A 22,894-nucleotide genomic window follows, 5' to 3' on the forward strand; every position below is an offset into this window, starting at 1 on the left:
GATGGTATGATGGGTACTTCCCAAGAGAATGATTGGAATATCAAAGGATGAAGAAAGATCTTGGGAAAAAATGAAAAACTTGAATATTTTGCAAAGTCAACAAAAAGTGAGGGCTGTTAAATGGTGCCGTGATACAATTTTGTCAAAAAACTGTGCCTAAAACCCCATACTTAATTCATAGTTGCTCATTTAAAAAAATATGGCATGACTGCTATTTTAATTTTGTTGAACGTAAGACAAAATTTTTCATAGTTTTTAGTTTTTAAGAATTCCAGCCAGCCTTTCCCACCCTCATTTTTATATGTTATTTTTGTCCTTTTTTAAAAAGTGGATTCATTTTAAGTGGACTTTCTATGATACTAATTATCCACAAGAAGAACATCCAGTAATAGTATTCAATGAAGTGATGGATTGATCAGTATCATTCTTCAAGACTAACAACCAAGATCATAACAGGCAGAAAGGGCACAACTGGCTGTTTTGACTCGAAAGCAGGAAGTAGGGATCCACAGAACCAGCCAGATTTCTCTCGGAATAGTGATGCCCAGTCCAGCTAGTAGGTAATTTTGAGATAAGCCTGATCAAGGCCTTAGAAGGGAACTCTCAAGGCTTCAAAGGAAGTTGCTTACCCACAAAGCACCAGACCGCAAACCGGATCCATGTGATGGTGGAGAGCTTCAACATGAGATAGATGTTCACCAGCATGGCAAAGGCAGGCACAAAGGGGAGACAGGGAGCCATATAGGGCAGCTTCTTGGGGTTCTCTGGCTGCTGCAGGATCACAAACACCAGGATGCTGATCAGGAGCACCATGAGAATGACCAGAAGGATGGCCCACCAGCTCTGCTCTGAGATGTAGTCGGAACCGAAGATGATGAAGGAGCAGAAGATGAACATGAGGACGAAGAGCAGGAGCACGCAGATGGTCGCCGTGTGCCCTGTCGCTGCTGTGGGCCGGTCCATCTTGCCTGGAAGGCCCAGCCGGATCCTCATGGTGTAGTAACGGGGCCCAATCAGCTTCTTTAACTTGATGAGATAAATGTTTTCAGTTTCATCGGCTTCTATGCCTGTGGTCACGTCCACGGTGCCGTAGTTTGGGTGGTTGACGTTGTAGGTTGACTTGTCTGATTTTCCTATGAGCATCTCATTGTCTCCCAAGGATGGTAAGTTCTTAGCCCCACATGTGTTGGTGGCTGGGCCGGAAAACTCTTCCCCTTCACTCACGGGAGAGCAAACTTCCTTCTCACACTCAGCCAGAATGCCCTCCTTCTTCTTTGTGTGCTCCTGAGACAAAAACTTGACAAACCCGTCAATGTCACTTTCTGGTTGGTATCGAAGGAGCAAGACGCAGACAGAGACCAAGGTGTAGGCGAGGAGGGTGCCGATGGACATCATCTCAATCAGATCTCTCAGGCTGACTAATAGGGAGAGGAGAGCCGCCAGGAACCCCGACACGATGCAGGCCACCACTGGGGTCTCCGTGTAGGAGCTCACGTGAGCCAGGAACCTGAAGGGAGGGGCAAGCAGAGGGTTCACGGTGAGCTACACGTGGGGATTGATTCAACATGGTTTAACACCTCCTGGTCCTGCTTCTCCAGCTTACTTCTGGATTCACTGCTTTAAATACAGCTGCTATTCCTACCCCAGGGTTTGGTTCCCGGAATATAATTTAAACAGAATTTACTTTAATTCCTTGAGTTTGAGCCAAACTTCTTTATTAAAATTCCTACTTCATTATGTGATGTGATGGGTTGATTGAATCTTGGGGGTTCTCAGAAATCTAAATTGAGCATAGGTTTTGCTATGAAGAAGGGATACTTGGCGAAGTCATACATCCGCTTGGGGGTCCTCTACACCTGTCTGACCCAACGTGTGGTCCATGGATCAACAGCATCAGCATCACCTTGGAACTTGTTAGAAATATGTATTCTCAGGCTTTACCTGAGACCTACCATGTCAGGCTCTCTGGGAGCGGGGCCCAACAAACTCTACGCTTTAGAAAACCTCCAGAGGATTCTGATTTATGCCAAAGCTTGAGAAGCGCTTGCTCTACAACAGAAGTACAGGGATTTGGTTGGCAAAATAGTACAGTCATTGAGAACATGTGCTCCTGGATGAAGGCTAAATCCGGCCACTTACTAACTGGAGAAGATAGAGAAGACCAACACGGGTGACTGAATGGCACCCTTCTTTAGCAGTTCCTGGAGGCTTAGGTAGGTTCCCGCCCTCCTCCTCTTCCATTCCTCCCTTATTTCCATGATTCAAACAAGACTATAAACTGTGCTCAGAGCCCCAGCATCTTTCCTCTTGGTTTTCTTTGATAGCTGAAAAACCTTTTGGATGTGTGAAGTTGTCACACCTCCACTATGGTCAGCCCTTTCTTTTCTTTTCTTTTCTTTTTTTAACATCTTTATTGAAGTATAATTGCTTTACAATGATGTGTTAGTTTCTGCTTTATAACAAAGTGAATCAGCTATACATATACATATATCCGCATATCCCCTCCCTCTTGCATCTCCCTCCCACCCTCCCTATCCCACCGCTCTAGGTGGTCACAAAGCACGAGCTGATCTCCCTGTGCTATGCGGCTGCGGGGAGGGGGAAGGGTAAGCTGGGACGAAGTGAGAGAGTGGCATGGACATGTATACACTACCAAATATAAAATAGATAGCTAGTCAGCCTTTTCTTGATCTTTCCAGCTCCCCCAAGGTCACAGCGCAGTGGTGGCCTCAGGGGGTATGCGGAGGAAACGGTGCAGAATGTGACAGCCTATGGCAGAGATAAAGTCCCTGAGCTGGATCCCTCTGCACTCCTGAGAGCTCCTTGGAGGTTTACTCCTTGTTTTGTGCGCTTGAAGAATGCCTTCCCTGCAAGCTCTTCACACAGTAGACACTAGGAACCAAGAGATGGGGCCACATCCCCTTGTACCATGGGCAGATAGGCTACTTCATGGCCAGCTTAGGGGGCTGGAAGTGTCAGTATATTGGTGTGGTTAAAAGTCTGGTTGTTGGGGTCAGACAGTCCTGGGTTCAAATCCTGACCCCGCCACCCAGCACCTGGGGGATTTGGGGCAAGTTTTTTTTTTTAACCTCTCTGAGTATATTCATCTAGTATACTCCTCTGTAAAATAGAGTTATTGTGCTGACTAAATGGGATACCATATACCTGGGATACACAAATGTTCAATAAATGGTAGCAATTGTTGCTACTCTTATTAGTCTCTGTTCAGATGGTCTTATCCTCTCTTTGATTGTAACTGTGAACTTTTTCAGCTTCAGAGGGGTAGTCGTCAGGCCTCAATGTGAGGGCAAGCCTCAGATGCCCCTGGGATGGCTTCTTCCTTCTGGAGGCCACCCAATGTAGCATTTTGGCACTCATCATCTTTATACAATGTCAAATAAGAGGGGAGGGGGTCATTGGGGGGACATATTAGTTTGTTGCTAGATTGAGGGACCCAGAGTCAAATGGAGGGGCTGTTTTAGGACCTAAACTAATTTCACTCAAACCCTTTGCCAAGATATATGACGAGTTCCATTGTCTATGTGACAGGTACTCACATCAAAATTACAGTCAGGCTGACAGTGGGTGGCAGTCTCCCTGGGCAGGCATGGAAGAATAGAATAAATGCCACTGAGCATACCCCTTACCTGAAAAGGAGCCCATCGCCAGCCATGGCATAAATGACCCTCGGCATTGGGAAGAGGGAGCCCAGCAAGCTGACTGTCAGTCCTGCAACTGACCCGATGGCCACTATGAATTTTGCAGCATAGAACCCACGAGCCACAAACATCTCCATGAGCGGGGATTCCGTGTCAATTGCGTAATATGGCACCATCAGAGTTAAGATCATGCTCACCTGTTAAAACAAGAGGAAACATGGCTGGAGGTGGAGGGGTCTGTCTGAAGCATGGATGGAGGTCCCATAGGAGAGGAAAGAGGCCTGGTCCTGCATGGGAGCTTGGATCTGCCACTTCTTGGCACGTGCCTTTACTTTAGACCAGTTATTTGGCCTTTGGAACGCTTGGTCTCAGTATTTTCTCCCCACATGTGAATTCAGTGGACTAGACCAAATCATTTGTAATATCTCTCTGTGACCCTTTTGTATCTGAGGGATAAGTCTGCAGGTATTTCAGCTCTATGAAAACAGAGCTACACTGATAGTTCAATGAAGGGCAGATATTATCCGATGGAAGGAGCTGCAGCCAAAGTCACTAGAGCCAGGGCCTGGCAGTGACCATGAGCACCATGTCCACATGGACAAGAGTCTCATTTCTTTTATACTTTCAGGGTCCTACAGGATCTTAACTGTACTAGATCTTACCCTAAAGACCAGAGATCAAAACTCTAAAGATAAATGCGTAGGAGATCCACAACCGATTAACTGACGGGACTCATGTTTCCATTTCCTCTCTGTAGCTCAGTCCCAGGAACCAGGCAGGCCAAGAAATAAATTATGGCATCAGGATGGAATCCAGTGCTACTGTGGGCTATAAGACCACTATGGCTTTGCTTAACCAGGACCTATTTCTCCTCACACGTCATAGATCTGCTGTAACATCCCTCCCGTCATAATTGGCCCCAGGTGATGGAGCTGCCAGTCATAAGACCAGGTGCCCCCTGGCCTGTGAAGGCCAATCCTGGCATCAGTGAGGGAGTCCAGAGCCTGAAAAGGAGAGAGTGGTTCATTTCTAGATCACCTCTTTGCCTATTTCTCAGGAGCCAAGATCCTCCAGTGAAGCCGTGCGCCACTAGGGAGGACAGCAGGATGAATGACCACAGCCCAGCAATTTGACTCTTTTCCTGGTGGTAGAAAGGCAGCCTGCTGACCAACACAAGACCAAACAACCCCTGAGGCATGGTTAGGGCCCACGCATTCTAAAAGGGAATCTTTCCCAGCAACATCGGGGTAGACCTGAGGAGAGAGGGATAGATTCTTACAGCAACTCTCGGAGCGTCTCCTGCCCACATTAGATTAGGATGGGCAAAAGTTGGTAGATGTGTATACATATTCTGTAGTCTATAAAGCACTGTTCTAAGGAAGGAGCTGTGATTATTAACTTTACTGTGTGTGCTACAATGGCTGACTCCTGGGGGAGGGGAGGTGTGAGGGAGGAGTAGGAGGGGGAATGCAGAGCAGAGTGTCTCCGCTGCTACCCCTGCCTGCTTCCCCCACCCCCAGCTGTTCCTGAACATTCTGTCTGCAGGGATCATCAGGGTTGGATAAGATGAAGCCAGTTGCATGTGTGTGCATGGGGCAGCGGCGGTGGGGGGGGTGGTGGTGATAATTGACCCATCCGTAAAGATTTGGGTGGGCAAACCACATCCAGTGCTGCTCTCATGTTTTCCTTTGGCTTCCAGGACAATCCTGTTTTGCAGCTTGCCTTAATGATCCCTTGGCCTGGTTTCTTCAGGTTGTTGCTAAAGGTGTTTTTCCCGTGTTTTTGGCCGGGGTTGTTAGGAGGTTCTTGTCGCACGCCGTGGCAGCAGGAGCGGCAGGGCTGACAGGGTGCACCCCGGCTGCTGGCTCCTTCTATGATAATTGTGGTGACTGAAGTGAGTGGGACCCCCAGGACTTGGGGCGACTTGTGTAAGCACACATCTGTCAGCTTACCAGCTGGTCCTCTCCGCTGCCAGGGGCTGAGGGGGATGTTGCATGTGGCTGAACTATTTCGGTGATAGAAATTCTGGGATGGGAGCTGAGACATGACACATCAGAAGTGTGAGGAGTGTCTGAGGGGCGTGATCCTCAGGAGACAGCCCGAAGGCTCCATTCTAAGCACTTCCCTTGGCAGGGAAACCTGAAGGGGCGAACTTGAGCCAGCGTAAACAGAGGGAGCAACAGCAGAAAGAAATTACATCTCCTCCCACTCGGCACCCCCCACCCCCGAGAGTTAAGGGAGAAGCATTTCTAGAGGACGATGAATTCTCTTTCCCCACCCTGGGAGAGTCTTGCCTCTTTGCTGCCACAAAGCTCCCGGAAGACAGAAGAGCATTGAGAAGGGCGCGCAGAGGCCCACAGTGCCTCTGCTTGCACACCCGCCCGTTACTGCCAGCCTGGGATCTGAGCTCCTTGGACGGCAGCACACTCCCTGCACACTCTCCCCTGGGCAGCAGCGGACACCAAGAGCCTGTGCGTAGGACGGAGCAGGGATGCGGGCCATGGCTGAAGTGAGGACCTGGGGCTTCTCCCGTCTCCAGTTTGGAGCCCTGATTTTCTCCTTGTCATTGGTGGGTGGGGTGAGCTTGAGCCAGTGTAAAAAGAGGGAGCAACACGAAACATATGCGTACAAACACCGAGAAGGCACAAGTAAAGGATTACTTCCTGACAGAAGGAAACCCAGTCCCAGAGCCACATTTTAAGGTCAAATATGAAAAGGCCATGAGGAGGGTCACACAAGCATTTGGTACTTACGGATACATATGCTGTCAGGCAGATGACCAGGGAGGCAGTGATAGCATAAGGGATGGATGTGTTGGGGTTCTTGGCTTCCTCTCCGGTGGTGGCGATGATGTCAAAGCCAATGAACGCATAGAAACATGTGGCTGCTCCTTGCAGCACCTATAGGGATGAAGACATTTTTCAGACTCAAAGTGTCAGGGCAGCACCAGGGCCTGACGTGGTCCCCAGAATTGCCTCGTGCCCGGCAAACAGTACTGAGTGGTAGAAGGAGTAACATGGTGGAACTTGTGCTAAACGCTTGAGTTCTGATCTCTACTTTCTAGCTGTGTGACACTGGGAAATTCCCCCATGTGTAAAATGAAGATAAGGAGAATTATATCCTAATAAAAACTAGGTCATTCAGCACATTCAAATAATTTTTGGAAGTAAGTGGGGTTATAAATAAATCAGTAAGTTGGCTACCCCTATGTCTTGGGGAACTCATTAACTTCTTTGTGCTTTGTTTTCATTCAGTGGTTCTCAGTCACAACCAGGGTCTGTATGACTGCCCTTAGGAGATGTTTGGAAATGTAGGGAGGTACTTGTGACCGACACAGAGACATAGGGTGGGCGCTTCTGGCATTTAGTGTAGGGGGCTCAGATGCTTTTGCACAAATTGTCCTGCCCAGATTACCATTAGTGACCCTGGTAGATCATTTCCAGGGCATCTTCCAGATGTGAAATGATATAAAAGATTTTCAGATCTTCAAATTGTGTAGTGTCTTTCATGGGAAGACAGGTAGAGACAACTTGATTTTAGTGTTCCTTTTGGGGGCTTGAGTGGCCTTGTTGGGCTACAAGGCAGGGAAAGGATGAGGAGTGAGGCAGTGTGAAGCTGAGGAGATGGTATCCAGTGACATCTGCTGGATGTCTGTCTGACAGGAGCCTATGTGATCCCAAGGGTGGTTGTGACTTGATGAGTCAAGCAGTGAAAATCTTCCATTGAGGAGTGTGTGACTTTCTTCCGAAGAATCTATCGAAGTTTAAATTATGTTTTCCCACCTTAGCATTCTCATTATCAGCTGAAAGTAAGAAATGTGCCTCTTTGAATGCTTGGGGGTGTCCCATTTGGGGAAGATGAAAGAGATTTTTCTGGGCTTTTGTGTATGGGGTGAGGGGATTTGGCAACCTGCAAGCTCTAGCCAGGGGTCCAGGTGTGAGGCTCATTGTGGACTGACCATTTCTTCCTTTTCTCCATATTCGGTTTATAAATGATGAAATTCTAAACACGTGCCAAGCAGACACCTGTCCCTAAATTTTCACTCTTACCTTTCCTACTGACTTCTCAATAGGTAAAAGACAAAATACTGAGAACTGGAACCTACAAGGAACATCACAAAATGGAAGATCATCTCAAACTTTCAAAAGTTTGCTCATCTGTAAAATGAGTTGGTCTCTTCTACAGTCTCTCCTGTCAGGACTTTAATGCTTCAGTTCTCTAACTGGAAGTTCTTATTCTGGGGTTCCTGCAATTCGTGGGGGAGGGTCTGAGAATTTTGCAGAGAAAAAAATACATCTTTCTTTTCACTACCCTTCAGCTGAATGTTATCATTTCTTTCAATTATGAGTGTAGGTGACTAACAGTACCTGTGACTTTGTCACCAATAGCAATCAGCTATTTTCCCATCGTATTAGTTGTTGCAGAGATCTTGAAATACCACTTGTGCTCATTGTGACTTCCAATTTATGTCAGTTATTAGACATAGATATTAATATTTAAAGCACTAATAACAAAGCACATTGTTATATCACAATTTAAAAATATTTTTATAACTATATTTCAATATACAATTGACCCTTGAACAACATGGGGGTTAGGGGTGCCAACCACAGCACAGCTGAAAATTTGAGTATAACTTATACTGGCCCTCTGTGTCTGTGGTTCCCCCATGTACTCGGTTCCTTCATATCTGTGGTTCTGTATCTGCAGATTCAACCAACCACTGACCGGTGTAGTACTGTAGTATTTACTTTTGAAAAAAAATCCACCTAAGTGGAACCGCTTGGTTCAAACTCGTGTTGTTCAGAGGTTAACTGTAATTGATTTCTTTCGAACTCCTATGTAATTAGGTTATTCATTTATAAACACAATTTATACATAGTATAAACATAATTCAGAAGGAGTCCACCGGCTTCACCAGACTGCCAAGGAGTCCACTGCACACAAAGAAATCTAAGAACTCCTGATCTATTCTAATAGAAAGAACTTCTCAAACGAGCAGTTGTAACCAGGGGGATACTTTCTGGGAGAGGAGATAACTCCCAATTTCACACCAGCAAAGTCCTCCATTTGAGGATGTGGAAAGTGTCTTTGGCATCCAGACAAGGAGGTCAAACAGATCTCACCTCATCATACGTGGAGGTTCACAGGTTTGGAAACGTGCTTGTTTTCAGTTGTCTAAAAAATGTCTCTGGTGTTCAGAGATGAATGATTGCTGGGACTGTAGACTCACTAAGCTGCTCCAATCAAGGAAAGCCTTGCTTTAAGACAGCTTCCAGAAAACAGTCCTGTCTTCTCTTCCTTTAACATCTTTTTTCCCGTACACACACACACACACACACACACACACACACACCCTCTTGTAAATCATACAGTGACCTTTTCTGACAATCAGTCTGAAGATGCATTGCTCCCGATTAGGATGTCCCAGGGCTACAGTGCCATGCCCACTTGGTGTGATCAGTGCTGGATGGAAAGGTCATAGATACTATAAGAGCTCCCTGCTGAGGGTAGGTGGGTAGGAAGGTCCTAAATAAGAACTATAGGGCCAATCTACCCTGGAAAAAGGTGAGAGGTCTGTAAACCGTACCATATGAAGATTAACTGAGGACCAGGGGATGTTTAACTGAAAAAGAAGACTCAGTGGAAGATACCTCCAGACAGAATTGGAGGGACACCTTCCAATTTTGAAGGCTCCAGAGGGAATCACAGAGCCATGCAAATGGGTGGCATAGGACTTGGTTAGGAGTGCAGATTCTGTAGACTGTCAGACCTAGGTTGGTTCTGCCATGTACTAGCTTGGTGACCTAGAACAAGTTCCTAACCCCTTGGGGTCTCATTTTCTTTATCATTTAAATGGAAATAAAAATTGTGTTTAGCTCGTTGGATTGTTCCAGGGATTAAATGAGATAATACGGTCAACCACAGTCATAGAATACAATACGTACTTAATAAATATTCCTCTTATCAGTAGTACTTTATTACTATTATAAGTTTTTCTAGAACAGATGAAACCAAGGGCACAAATTCCTCCTCCTCTTCCTCGTCCTCCTTATTTTTCTTTTAGAACTTGACACATTTTATTAACTGCTCCCATGAACCAGGAACTGTGCTTGGTGATGTGGATGCAGTTATGTGCAAAAAGTACTCTGAGTACTCTTGACTTCCTGGGGCTTGGAGTCTAGAGGACACTGCACGACCCGAAATGCTACCTTGACTGTGGTAACAAACTGAACAAGATTAATAAATATCTATATTATTTGTAAAACAAGGATGCTACTATTTCCCAGATGAATGAAAGAATGGATGGCAATTACTGATAATGATTAGATACCAGAAAATTAACTATGATCAAGTTGGGAAGAGAGAGAATAAGTTTGCAAAGAGAATGTCTGTTAGCCTGAACTTGCACGTGTAGAACTAGAAAGAAATTATGGTTGAAGAAAGACTAAACAGATCAAAGGTAGGACATCTGGAGGTTCAACTGTGATAGGCAGGACACGGAATTTAATTCAGATGGTTCAAATGAATGATTTCAATGAAGGCACTCTAGGGGTCAAGGCTGGGAAGAAGTGAGGAAGAAATACCCTGGCCTTGTTCTCTTCTCACCTTCTGATGATATAGCCTATTGGCTAAACCCAACAGGGAGCAACCAGCAGGGGGTCTTCTGGAGCACAGAACAGAGCATGAGGGGTAGAGAACGGATCTGGGGACTGTGGGCAAGTGGGGAAAAATCAGCGCACCTGCCAAGATCAAACAGACTCTGACCTAACAAGATATAAATTAAATAAACAGATTATGTAAGAAAAGATAATACAATTAGCAAATAGGGTCACCTTTGTACCTGAGTTAGTTTGAATGAGTTTTTCTTCCTTGTAAGCAAATAATCTCTGGTAAATACAAAAGAACCACGAAATGAAACTGTGTATGGATGTGTCTCTACCCAAATACCCACTAAAACTGCTTTCCACTTCACTCTACCCAGATCTCAGATCCGGCCTCTTGTATTTACGATTAGGATACACTTCCATGCATGAAAGAATGTGTGTGGTACCTAGGGGTGAGCATCTGTGAATTAAATTGATGGGTGAAGTGTGTGTGTGTGTGTGTGTGTTTCTGGGTTCATCTGTACTTTATCCTAACTTTCCTTTAATGTTTTATATAAATAAAAAAAACCAGTATTGATTTTTATTTGATGACATTAATGGAAATTGTTTTACAAAGTCCACCTGGTGTAGCTGCTCAGCCAGGCGATCCAGATGGCTCCTTCCCTCTACAGAGGTTTGTGGGGAAACAGCACGTGCCTCAGTTGCTGGCGGGCCGCTGCTTAATTAGTTGACACAAGAATGTCATTGCTGGCCTGCTACTCAGCGTCTGGGATCCCTAAAAGCTGGCCCTTGTGCCTTGCTGATATTTGAGAGGCATTAGGATGAGGCAGCTCTCTGTATTCTGCCTTGGCGTGTCTGCCACATGTGCCTAGGAGATAATTAGGCACATTTTTATAATTCACTCTCAAGGTCACAAGACAAAACTCCAACTTTAACAGCATTTCCTACCACCCTCGTGCTCCAGATCTATTAGCAGCCTGTCCACAGCGACAGTGGAATGTGCTAATAGGTTCCAACAAGTGGATTCAAATGTGGAGACATGGGAAACAGGTTTTCCTTTGTTTGGAGGCTGTCAGCATTCCCCACAAATACTTGCTCTGAACCATTTTCCTGGGAGCTATTTGTGCTGGTAGAGTGTCTTATTTGGTTCAAGAGAAACCATAAGATAGCATCGAGAACAAATAACATATAGCGAATACGCATGCAACAATGTTCGAGGGCTGAGGAATTGCAGATGGAAGCAGGGGTTCAGCTGAGGGCCAGCAGTTACTTGATATAGGGAAAAAAATGTTTGTTGTTCTTAAGCTCTTCAAGACCAAAGAAGCATTTGACCCAGAACCTGTAAGTGAGTAAACCATTCCTTATGCTATTTTCTTTGGAAGGAAGTGGTTGGAGCAGGGAAAGAGTAGGCTTCTCAGGGGTCCATGGCCGGAGGATGGATTGCTCTTTAACTCTTTCAGAGTCCTTGAAAACTGTGTTTCAAGTCATGTAGTGGTATCCTTACAAACTGCTCTGTCCACAGTGGTTTCCTCCATCCCGTCCTACCGAAAGGGATCGAAGAAGAAAGTGGACTCAAACTCTGCACTTGTCCCCTTGTCACGGGTGGGGGTCAGAGTTTCCGTAAGGAGTGAAGAAGCTCATGAAGCTGCCAAGTAGGCAACTCGAGTTTGTTGACAACTGTCAGATGACAGAGTAGGGAGTGTGTTTATTCACTTGGTGGATGACATGCCCATGAGAAGGTGTCAGATCTTAAAAAACAGCATCCATATTCAAAGTGGCCTTGCTGGACTGGAAAAGCGACCTGAAACCAAAGTTGAGAAGGAACAGGTCTAGGCAGTCGGCTGTGGAGGAAATGTACAAGGCAGAAAGCCAGGGCCAGGCGGATAGCAGGGAGGATGCGTCAGCAGCATCTTCACACTGGGCTGTCCTTTGTGCTCAGTGATGTTTTTAGGCACAGCCACTAGGACATATATTTTAATTAATTAATTAATTAATTTATGGCTGTGTTGGGTCTTCGTTTCTGTGCGAGGGCTTTCTCTAGTTGCGGCGAGCGGGGGCCACTCTTCATCACGGTGTGCGGGCCTCTCACTATCGCGGCCTCTCTTGTTGCGGAGCATGGGCTCCAGACGCGCAGGCTCAGTAGTTGTGGCTCACGGGCCCAGTTGCTCCGTGGCATGTGGGATCTTCCCAGACCAGGGCTCGAACCCGTGTCCCCTGCATTAGCAGGCAGATTCTCAACCACTGTGCCACCAGGGAAGCCCTAGGACATATATTTGAATTTCTTGCAGGGAATATGGGTTTGCAGCGAAAAATCCAAAATGCCAGCCAAGCTTTTTTGGTGACCAATGACAAGCCTACTCCAGGTAGCAGGTTTGGGTTGGAGTGAGGTCAGTGGCCAAAGGTGCCAAAAAAGACAGTTGGTTCGATGCGTGCAAACCTGGACGTAATGGAGTAAATAAGGGCTTTGGCTCATCTAGGACTGGGATTGAATTTCAACTCTATTACAGTCTAGATCTGTGATCTTAACTTTTCTAAACTTCAGTTATTTCGATATAAACGTGGAGATCATTGTCCTTACCTTGCAAGGCTGTGGTGAAGAGTAAATGAAAAGTGTATGTGAAAGAGTATGTCATAAGGAAAAAATCGTTAGGGATGGCATCCTTCCTTTCTTTTTTATGCCTGATTTCCAATTTTCTTTTCTTGCTGTAGAAGCTAGTGAGAACTGGGATTCGGTAAATGGGAAGCCCCTAAGCCTGGCTTGATTAGCTCCTTCCGTGATGAGGCAGCTCCTGACTGAGGAAGGATGTGGAGCCCCTGAGCAGGGAGAGGAGACCCCGCAAAGAGAATAAAGACCCCGGAACAAAGCACAAAAGGAAGAGCTAAAAGACTGGTTCATCTTCTTCAGCATGGGCAAAGGGTATCTACACAGAGGATATTGACTATTTCCAGTCTTCACATGGGGCCTAGACTACAGTGTGTGCCATTTAGATAAGTTATTAGGAAGATTTTGAAAATTAAACATGATCTGAGTAATTAAGAAGAGTTTTCAAATTGCTTTGATATGATGTCTTAGTAAAAATGCACATTTGGCCTGGGCTGGCTTAACTATACCCCCATCTTAATGCTCCTTCTAGCTCCAAGACCCCAAGACTTTGTGAAGGCTTAAAGGAAATGAAAATGTAACATGTCAGATTAATTACATTCTTACTTTTATTTTAAAAGAAGGCTCAGAAGGGAAGGGTCATCATACATAAGGTACTCAGTGTAGTGGAAGGGACTTTGGAGCCACACACCTGGGTGGGAATTTCAGTCCTGGCACCGACTAGCTAAGTGACTTCAGGCAAGTTACCCAGCTTCTCTGAGCCTTGAATTCTCCATTTGTAAGTTGGGGATAGCAGCACCTGCTTTAAAGTTTTGTTATAAGCGTGAGATAATATTCCTAGAGCAGAATGCTGGGCACCCAGCAGGTAGTGGGTAAATTCTAGCTGCTTCCTCCTGTCATGATCGCTGTTGCTAACCACACAGTGTGCACATAAAGACATCTAAGATTTTATACTTTTTTTGCAAACATTTGGTTGTCATTAGTTTTACCACTTGATAGGTGAGAAAACCTGAAAGCACAGAAGTTAACTGTTGGCCAAAGTCTCGTAGTAGGTCCATGACCCAGTAATTTCTTACATTGTTAAGAAAATGGTGAGAACATTTTCATGTGCTATTATGAAGATGCAGTTGAGTTCTGGGAAAACATTCTTTCTTTTTCATTATTATAATTTGTTGTTTTCTTATTTGATAGGAAGGGAACGATTTGTATCATAAGAAAATATAGACTTGGGAATCCAGAATGGGGTTAACAGTGTTTCTTTGTCTCTTCTTCTGGTTTTAACCAGTTTTAGGATTTATTCACTTCAGGGGGGAGGGATGAACTCTGCAGAATTCTTACTGATAAGCAGAAGACTAGAAATCTTGGCTTAAATTGCTTCCTTGCTTGTTTCTCTGCATTGAACAGCGTGGCATGGTTTAGAATACACAGAAGTTATTTTGAGTGTTCTCCAAGAGCTATTTCTGGTCCCTGGACCTCTTGGAGGAAAACCAGTGTAAGCAAAAACTACAAAAGCAAAACGGGTGGAATCCTGGACTTGCTTCTGTCACTGATTCTGGGTGGGTGTGCCTCTCCCAGCCTCAGTTTATTTACCTGTTAAGTGAGAGGATGGGACCAGGTGACCTCTGTGATCCCTTCTAACTCAAAATTCTCTGATTTATATTCTACTATTTGAAATAAAGAAGAATGAGCTGGTGAACTTTACCAATAAATCTGTAAAGTAAGCATTTTTAGTCGTGCTAGAGAAAGAATCCAGGTGCGACTTAGAACTGGTACTTCTCAGTATAAAGAATTTGCCACTCGGACCTTCCCATCTTTCTTTAGCATAAACCACACCGTCAGATCACAGGGATGAGATCTGAAAATGTCCTTTTGGTCCAGCACACTCTCTTGCCAACCCCCAGACCACACCAGGTGGGCTTCTCTGCTCTCAGACCGCAGCAGGGCTCTCCTCCTTGGGTCAAATGTTGGGATTAGATTTGAAAACTGTTCTTTTCTTGTTCCATTCCCAGGCAACACTCATGCTTTCCTCACCCGCCCACTCTCCCGGACTCCTTTACTGCCTTGCGTATTTACGGACTGTCTGAATAGACTGTAGAGAGATTCTGTAGGACTGAGCTGCTCATGTACAGGCTGTGGAGTCAGACAGTCCTGGCTTTGGGTCCTGACTTGGGCACTTACACTGTGTGCTTAATAGCAAGCCATTTGACCTCTCTGAGTGTGAGTTTTTTTCATCTGTAAGACCAGAATGTAAATATCCTCCTTGCAAGGTTATTAGGAAGGTTAAATGAGATATATGCAGAGCACTTAGTGTAATATTAGGTATATTGCAAGTGACCAAAACTTCAAGTCTGTTATTGTTTTCCACATAAAATAGGATTTCAAATGTTTGTGAAACAAATAAATAAAAAAGAACCACTTCTTCAGAACATTCCAATTAAATTCAGATAAAAGGTGATGAAAAGAGTGCCATGAAGGTTATGAGACAAGCAGCATCTTGTTGAAAGTGTGTCTCAGACTGTCACAGGGTGGAAGGCAGAGCGTGCAACAGGTACACTGGGATTTAGGAATGAACTCACCCCTGACCAGCCGTGGGGCAAGAACTGGCCCTCAGCCCAGTATTTCCCGTTGATGAAGAAGCAGCCTGCAATCATGATGAACACCCACACTGCCAGGTTCAGCACATTGAGTACGTTGTTGAAGCCCACGGAATTCTTCACCCCCAGTGCGACAATGATGGTGACGATGACTGCGATCACCAAAGCCAGAAGGTCCGGGTATGATTGTTTTCCTTTCCCTAGAGTGGAAAGACATGAGCTAATATTGTTCAGGGAGAAGAACTCCCAGGCCTACCCCGGTGCATCTGCACTCAGCTCAGAGAAAGGGGGTCAGTTTGTTACGGAGGGAGAAGGAACTGTGTGTGTGTGTGTGTGTGTGTGTTCGCCTCCACTGTGGTCCACAGGTGTCTATTTGCAAATGGGAAGGTTTTGGTATATAGGTGAGGTGGCCTAATATCCTGGACCAAAAATTGGGACACATGATATGACAATTACAGCAGTGCCTGTGGAACCATCGCACGGAACATCCAAAATCAGGACTGTCCCAGGACATTCAGATGTATACATGGATCTGACATGTTATTTGAACTGTTTTATCTTCATTGTTGTTTAGTTTGTAGTCCATAAATTTCTCTTTGTTAGCAAATTTAGAAATACGTGTCTTTGAAAATTATTGGAAGAAGGGTGTTCTTTCCATTTGAGTGAATGTGGTTGCGGAGAAGATGGCCGGGGAACATGCCCCGCCTTTTTGGTCTTGTCTGTTGGCCAGTGGACTCCTGCCCTCTATAGAATGGAGACGGCACTGCCTCAGCAGTCACGCTCCTGGATTTCAGCTGAACTCTTGCGTGTAACCAGCTGTGTGGCCTTGGGCAAGTGCCTCCTTTCTCCGGACCTCATCTGTAAAGTGAAAGGGCGGGCTACCTGATTTTGGAGGACACTTTCAGACCTAAAATTCTATGAAATCATTATACTGAGAAAATGTGGTCTTCATATTTGTTATCTTCTCATGGTATCTAGGTGCTCAGCATTTTGGTCAGTTCTTCTGAGATAGGGGCACCAAAGTCAAATGACTTGCACGCAGCCACTGAATTAGTCCCTGGAAGTTCTGGGGCAAGACCCCAAAGCTTCCTGAACTACTGTTTAGCTTCCCTTGAATGTAAAGGGATAGTCAGACATCAGGATGGAAAGTGGATGGTAAGTGAGGCTCAGAGCCTGAAGTCTCAAGGTATTTGTTACATGAGCTTCTGACTGTTTAGTATTCACTCATTTCGGTTACTCATCCATTCTGTTTCTTTTAGAAATATATTTTCTTATTTAAAAATTAATGCATGCTTATTTATGAAAAATTTAAAAAATGTTCTAAGGAAACCACTGGAGAAGTTCCTTATAGTTCTTTTTCCTGTATTAGTTTTATTTTTATATAGTTACTAACATGATGCACGTCCAATTTGTATCCTTTGTCATACAACATCGCATCAAAAACATATTCCATGCTATTAACAGCGGTCTTCCTGGTCTTCCTTTTAATTGCTAGCAATATAATATGCTGCCCTAGTTTATGTAATCACTGTAGAATATTTAAGCTGTTTCTAATTTTTTGTTATTATAAATAAGGCTGTGATGAACATCTTTTCATATAAAGCTTTTATGGAAACTAGAATAATTTCCTTAGGATAGATTCAGAGGGGAATTACTTGGCAAAAGAAGATGTATTAAGACCCTGGATACATTTTGCCAAATTGCATCCTGAAAGAGGAACCCATTTATTTGGCTCAGCAAGTTTGCATGTTGGGGTTAGAGTCTGTGGCAGTCTCACCCAGGCCGTTGAGGGTCCCCACGCTGTCCGCCATCCGACGGCTGACCGTGTGGTTGGCCAGTGAGTCAAACATGCTGCTCAGAGCGCTGGCGCCGGCCGCGGTGCCAATCAGGTACTCCAGGATAAGGTTCCAGCCGATGAAAAACGCCACAAACTCCCCGACGGTGACATAGCTGTAGGTGTAGGCCGACCCCGTGGTCTTGGGGACGCGGACTCCAAACTCTGCATAGCAGACACCTGCATGGGACACACACATGGATGATGGATTTCAGGAGATGAGCTAAACTTCTGGTGGTTAACCATCTTGGGTAGAAAATACTGGAAATCTCTGGGATCTTAGAACAAATAGGCAAAGTTTTATATAAATGAATCAATTCGAAGTTCTAATGTGTTCCAGCTTCACTTCTGGAAAACTTTTTAACCTGAATGAATGCCAGAACTAATTCTAAGGAACTATTAGAAGCTGAACTTCTTCATTAGGAAAACTCCCGGTTATGGTATGTGTCTCTGTCATTGTTCCTTAGGTGTCAGATATCCTGAGTGAGCATGGATCTAACTCATTATGACCCCACAATTGATGGCACCAGGGTTAGATTATGCTAGCATTCTTCTCTTTCATTTTTACCTGTTACAAAAGGTGTTCCTCATTTGAGAGTGATACCTCAAGCAACCCTCGAAAATCCTGTACTATACTGGCGTGTGGGTGGGTAATAACAATGCAAATATAAATAAATGACTAGTTATTAACTAGGAAATTTAGCACATACAAAAGATAATTTAATGAACACTTTTAGAGTGCCTACTGTGTGCTTGGGAGGGTGCTAAGTGCTGGGACTAAAAAAAGACAAGTGAGGCAGGGCCCTGCCTTCAAGGGGAGCTATACCAGGAAATCAGCTCGCATCGTAGGCTGTATAAGCTCAATAATGCAGAGACGTACAGGAACAAGGAGGGCAGAGATACGACATGTGCCTCAGCTGGTTTTGAGGTATACGGAGGAATTAATTGCACTCAGAAGGTGGAACATGAGGCAAAGACATGGTGGGGAGAGAGAGTATGAAGCTTCGGGTGGAGTGGGTTGTGCCTGGGGGGGCTGGGAGGATCCGAGGCTGGAGAGGTAAGCAGAAGCCATGTGTTTTCCAAAGTGGGTCAGGGCCCCCTTCCACCAGAGTCATCTGTTGAATTGTAGTTTCAGGAGATGGAGACCAGGAATCTGCATTTTAACAAGCTCCCCACTTATATTTGAGAAACACTGGTATATTGCCTCATTTTTTTGTTTTATAGAATTAGAGATCAAATTAGAGACAGGGAATACACCAAACTTCTGGAAGTTGGGAGAATATTCTACATTGTACTAGGAACTCTGGATTTGGGGCCAGTGGGTGGGGTACCAAGTGGAAGGACAGACATAAGACAGCTTGGAGGAAACACACCAGGAGTGGGATATAGGAGGAGGTAGAAGGGAACTCAAAGTAAGCTTTACTTTCAGTCCCAGTTTTGTTAAGAGCCAACCTTGAGGTTCTCTCATCACAAATCACGGAAAAATTGTTCACTCTTTTGTGACTAAAGAGAACAAGTTTCTTCTCCTTTTGAAGGGAGTAAAATCAATGCAAGGAAGCAAAAACAGAGATGTCAAAAGCGTGGACACAATGAATGATTAAATGTGATGCACTGTCTCTTTTCCTTCCACTCAGTGGCGTCAGTGTCAGGGCGTCCGTGTGGAAGGAGCACTGGACCAGCTGGGCTGCCCTCTTGTCTCAACTCTACCTTGAACCTGTGTACCCCTGTACGTTGTTTCCTTCCTTGTGAAGTAAAGGAATTAGTCTGGAATGCTCTCATTAAGTGTCTTTCTACTCTGACAATCTAGGATTCTATTGTTATATGGAATTTTGCTACAAAATATATTGAACATAATTTTCTTTTACATTAGTTACTGTATTGTCCTATATTATGGAGATGCTCTCAAGGCTAGCAAAGCTGTTTGTCCCTACCTTGAATGGCCTAGGCTGCTATTTATTTTGAGTTCCTATGTCATCCCCCTTCCCTCCACTTTGTAAAATAGTTTTCATCCACTTCCTGGAGGTCAGCCTCTCAGTTGTTTCTTCTTGTTGCTGTCGCAAGGCTTACATGGAGCAGTCGGACCTCCTCCTATTCTAAATTGCTGCTTCCAACACCTGATGTTTAAATTGTTAGGGTGAGTCTAAAATTAAGAGGAAGTGGTGTCAGAAGGAAGGCCCGAGGAACTCTATAAGGAAAGTATAGAGTGTGTAAGTGCTGAGTGTGAGACCTGGTGATATTTTCTTGGATGCTTGGCGGACTTGTGTAACTTATGTGTTCTTTTCTCCTGAAGGGAGTTGAGTTTGCACATAGAGTAGGTTTCTTTTTAAGTGCAGTATAAGGAAGGGCTTAGGAGGTAACTAACTTATTCTCTTTAGTGCAGGATCCACATCTTTACCCAATAATTTTTTTTATGTTTATTTATTTATTTTTTTCTTATTAGTCATCCATTTTATACACATCAGTGTGTACATGTCAATCCCAATCTCCCAATTCATCACACCCCCACCCCCACCCCCTGCCACTTTCCCCCCTTGGTGTCCATATGTTTGTTCTCTACATCTGTGTCTCAACTTCTGCTCTGCAAACCGGTTCATCTGTACCATTTTCTAGCTTCCACATATATGCGTTAATATACGATATTTGTTTTTCTCTTTCTGACTTACTTCACTCTGTATGACAGTCTCTAGTCTCCATCCACGTCTCTAAAAATGACCCAATTTTGTTCCTTTTTATGGCTGAGTAATATTTCATTGTGTATATGTACCACATCTTCTTTATCCATTCATCTGTCGATGGGCATTTAGGTTGCTTCCATGACCTGGCTATTGTAAATAGTGCTGCAGTGAACATTGGGGTGCATGTGTCTTTTTGAATTATGGTTTTCTCTGGGTATATGCCCAGTAGTGGGATTGCTGGGTCATATGGTAATTCTATTTTTAGTTCTTTAAGGAACCTCCATACTGTTCTCCATAGGGGCTGTATCAATTTACATTCCCACCAACAGTGCAAGAGGGTTCCCTTTTCTCCACACCCTCTCCAGCATTTGTTGTTTGTAGATTTTCTGATGATGCCCATTCTAACTGGTGTGAGGTGATACCTCATTGTAGTTTTGATTTGCATTTCTCTAATAATTAGTGATGGTGAGCAGCTTTTCATGTGCTTCTTGGCCATCTGTATGTCTTCTTTGGAGAAATGTCTATTTAGGTCTTCTGCCCGTTTTTGGACTGGGTTGTTTGCTTTTTTAATATTGAGCTGCATGAGCTGTTTATATATTTTGGAGATTAATCCTTTGTCCGTTGATTCGTTTGCAAATATTTTCTCCCATTCTCAGGGTTGCCTTTTCGTCTTGTTTGTAGTTTCCTTTGCTGTGCAAAAGCTTTTAAGTTTCATTAGGTCCCATTTGTTTATTTTTGTTTTTATTTCCGTTACTCTAGGAGGTGAATCAAAAAAGATCTTGCTGTGATTTATGTCAAAGAGTGTTCTGCCTATGTTTTCCTCTAAGAGTTTTATAGTGCCCTGTCTTACATTTAGGTCTCTAATCCATTTTGAGTTTATTTTTATTCACACACACACACACTGTATTTTATTTTTACAAGACATAAATAGACTGACACCAAGCATTGTACATGGATGACCACAACAAAAGCAACAATGATTGCAATTACCAAACATGAAACACACTCATACTATGTCATAATATTGACATTCAGTCCAGTAATCCTCCACTGTAACAGCTCCTTTACTTTGCAGTGAAAATTGATTTGTATATTCTTTGCCTCTGAGTCCTTGTGGGATTTTTTTTTTTTTAAATTCAGACAGAAAGTCACAAAAATTATACTCATCCTCATCAGTTCACTCAGTCCCATGTAATTAATTTTTTTTTCATCTTGATCTTTTGTTAGCACTTTTATGAGTTCATCAGTTTTTCATTAGAGTTCTGAAAATGCTTATTCATTCAGTTCAGCAGTACAGTCAGTTACCAGAAACCTGTACTTGTCAGAGTCTTTTCCATGAATTTCTTGAAGATGAAACCCTTTTATAGGAACATATTTGCAAAATCATCAGAGTACACCCAGAACTGTCTGTAAATGACAAAAGACTTAAAAATGACCACGGTTAAAGATTTGATGAAAGTTCATAATAATGCAGTTGACAAGAAAATTAGTTATTTCTGAGATATACATTTTAAAGTAATAACTAGGATTATTACTTATAACATTATACCAGAACATATAAGATTTTTAGAAATTTCATGTAATGTCTGAAACATTTATATTAACATATTTCCATACATATTTCCATACAAATACAAATATAAGATTTTTAGAAATTTCATGTAATGTCTGAAACATTTATATTAACATATTTCCATACATATTTCCATACAAATACAAATATAAGATTTTTAGAAATTTCATGTAATGTCTGAAACATTTATATTAACATATTTCCATACAAATAACCCAATGAAAGTTTAGTATTAGTTGTTTTGTTTGTTTTTTTATACTGCAGGTTCTTATTAGGCATCAGTTTCATACACATCAGTGTATACATGTCAATCCCAATTGCCCAATCCAGCACACCACCATCCCCACCTCACCGCAGTTTTCCCCCCTTGGTGTCCATATGACCATTCTCTACATTTGTGTCTCAACTTCTGCCCTGCAAACTGGCTCATCTGTACCATTTTTCTAGGTTCCGCATACATGCATTAATATACGATATTTGTTTTTCTCTTTCTGACTTACTTCACTCTGTATGACAGTCTCTAGATCCATCCATGTCTCAACAAATGACTCAATTTCGTTCCTTTTTATGGCTGAGTAATATTCCATTGTATATATGTACCACAACTTCTTTATCCATTCGTCTGTTGATGGGCATTTAGGTTGCTTCCATGACCTGGCTATTGTAAATAGTGCTGCAATGAACATTCGGGTGCATGTGTCTTTTTGAATTACGGTTTTCTCTGGGTATATGCCCAGTAGTGGGATTGCTGGGTCATATGGTAATTCTATTTTTAGTTTTTTAAGGAACCTCCATACTGTTCTCCATAGTGGCTGTATCAATTTACATTCCCACCAACAGTGCAAGAGGGTTCCCTTTTCTCCACACCCTCTCCAGCATTTGTTGTTTGTAGATTTTCTGATGATGCCCATTCTAACAGGAGTGAGGTGATACCTCATTGTAGTTTTGATTTGCATTTCTCTAATAATTAGTGATGTTGAGCATCTTTTCATGTGCTTCGTGGCCATCTGTATGTCTTCTTTGGAGAAATGTCTATTTAGGTCTTCTGCCCATTTTTGGATTGGGGTGTTTGTTTCTTTGATATTGAGCTGAATGAGCTGTTTATATATTTTGGAGATTAATCCTTTGTCCGTTGATTCATTTGCAAATATTTTCTCCCATTCTGAGGGTTGTCTTTTCGTCTTGTTTATGGTTTCCTTTGCTGTGCAAAAGCTTTGAAGTTTCATTAGGTCCCATTTGTTTATTTTTGTTTTTATTTCCGTTACTCTAGGAGGTGAATCAAAAAAGATCTTGCTGTGATTTATGTCAAAGAGTGTTCTGCCTATGTTTTCCTCTAAGAGTTTTATAGT

At 43.5% G+C, this 22,894-nt stretch overlaps 1 protein-coding gene across 1 annotated transcript in view; it reads right to left on the minus strand.

The window, feature by feature from the left end:
• The window catches only part of SLC7A14 (solute carrier family 7 member 14), a 124,355-nt gene that overhangs the window by 23,215 nt on the left and 78,246 nt on the right, over nt 1–22,894 (minus strand). The window contains exons 3-7 of the mRNA XM_036851374.1: nt 17,241–17,477; nt 15,446–15,663; nt 6,413–6,559; nt 3,648–3,856; nt 630–1,507 (exon numbers count right to left, since the gene is read on the minus strand). Of these exons, the coding sequence (XP_036707269.1) occupies nt 630–1,507; nt 3,648–3,856; nt 6,413–6,559; nt 15,446–15,663; nt 17,241–17,477 (1,689 nt within the window). The remainder of the gene's footprint in view (nt 1–629; nt 1,508–3,647; nt 3,857–6,412; nt 6,560–15,445; nt 15,664–17,240; nt 17,478–22,894) is intronic.

The sequence above is a fragment of the Balaenoptera musculus genome, chromosome 4 (assembly GCF_009873245.2).
Source record: "Balaenoptera musculus isolate JJ_BM4_2016_0621 chromosome 4, mBalMus1.pri.v3, whole genome shotgun sequence".
In the NCBI taxonomy this organism is placed as follows: Eukaryota; Metazoa; Chordata; class Mammalia; order Artiodactyla; family Balaenopteridae; genus Balaenoptera; species Balaenoptera musculus.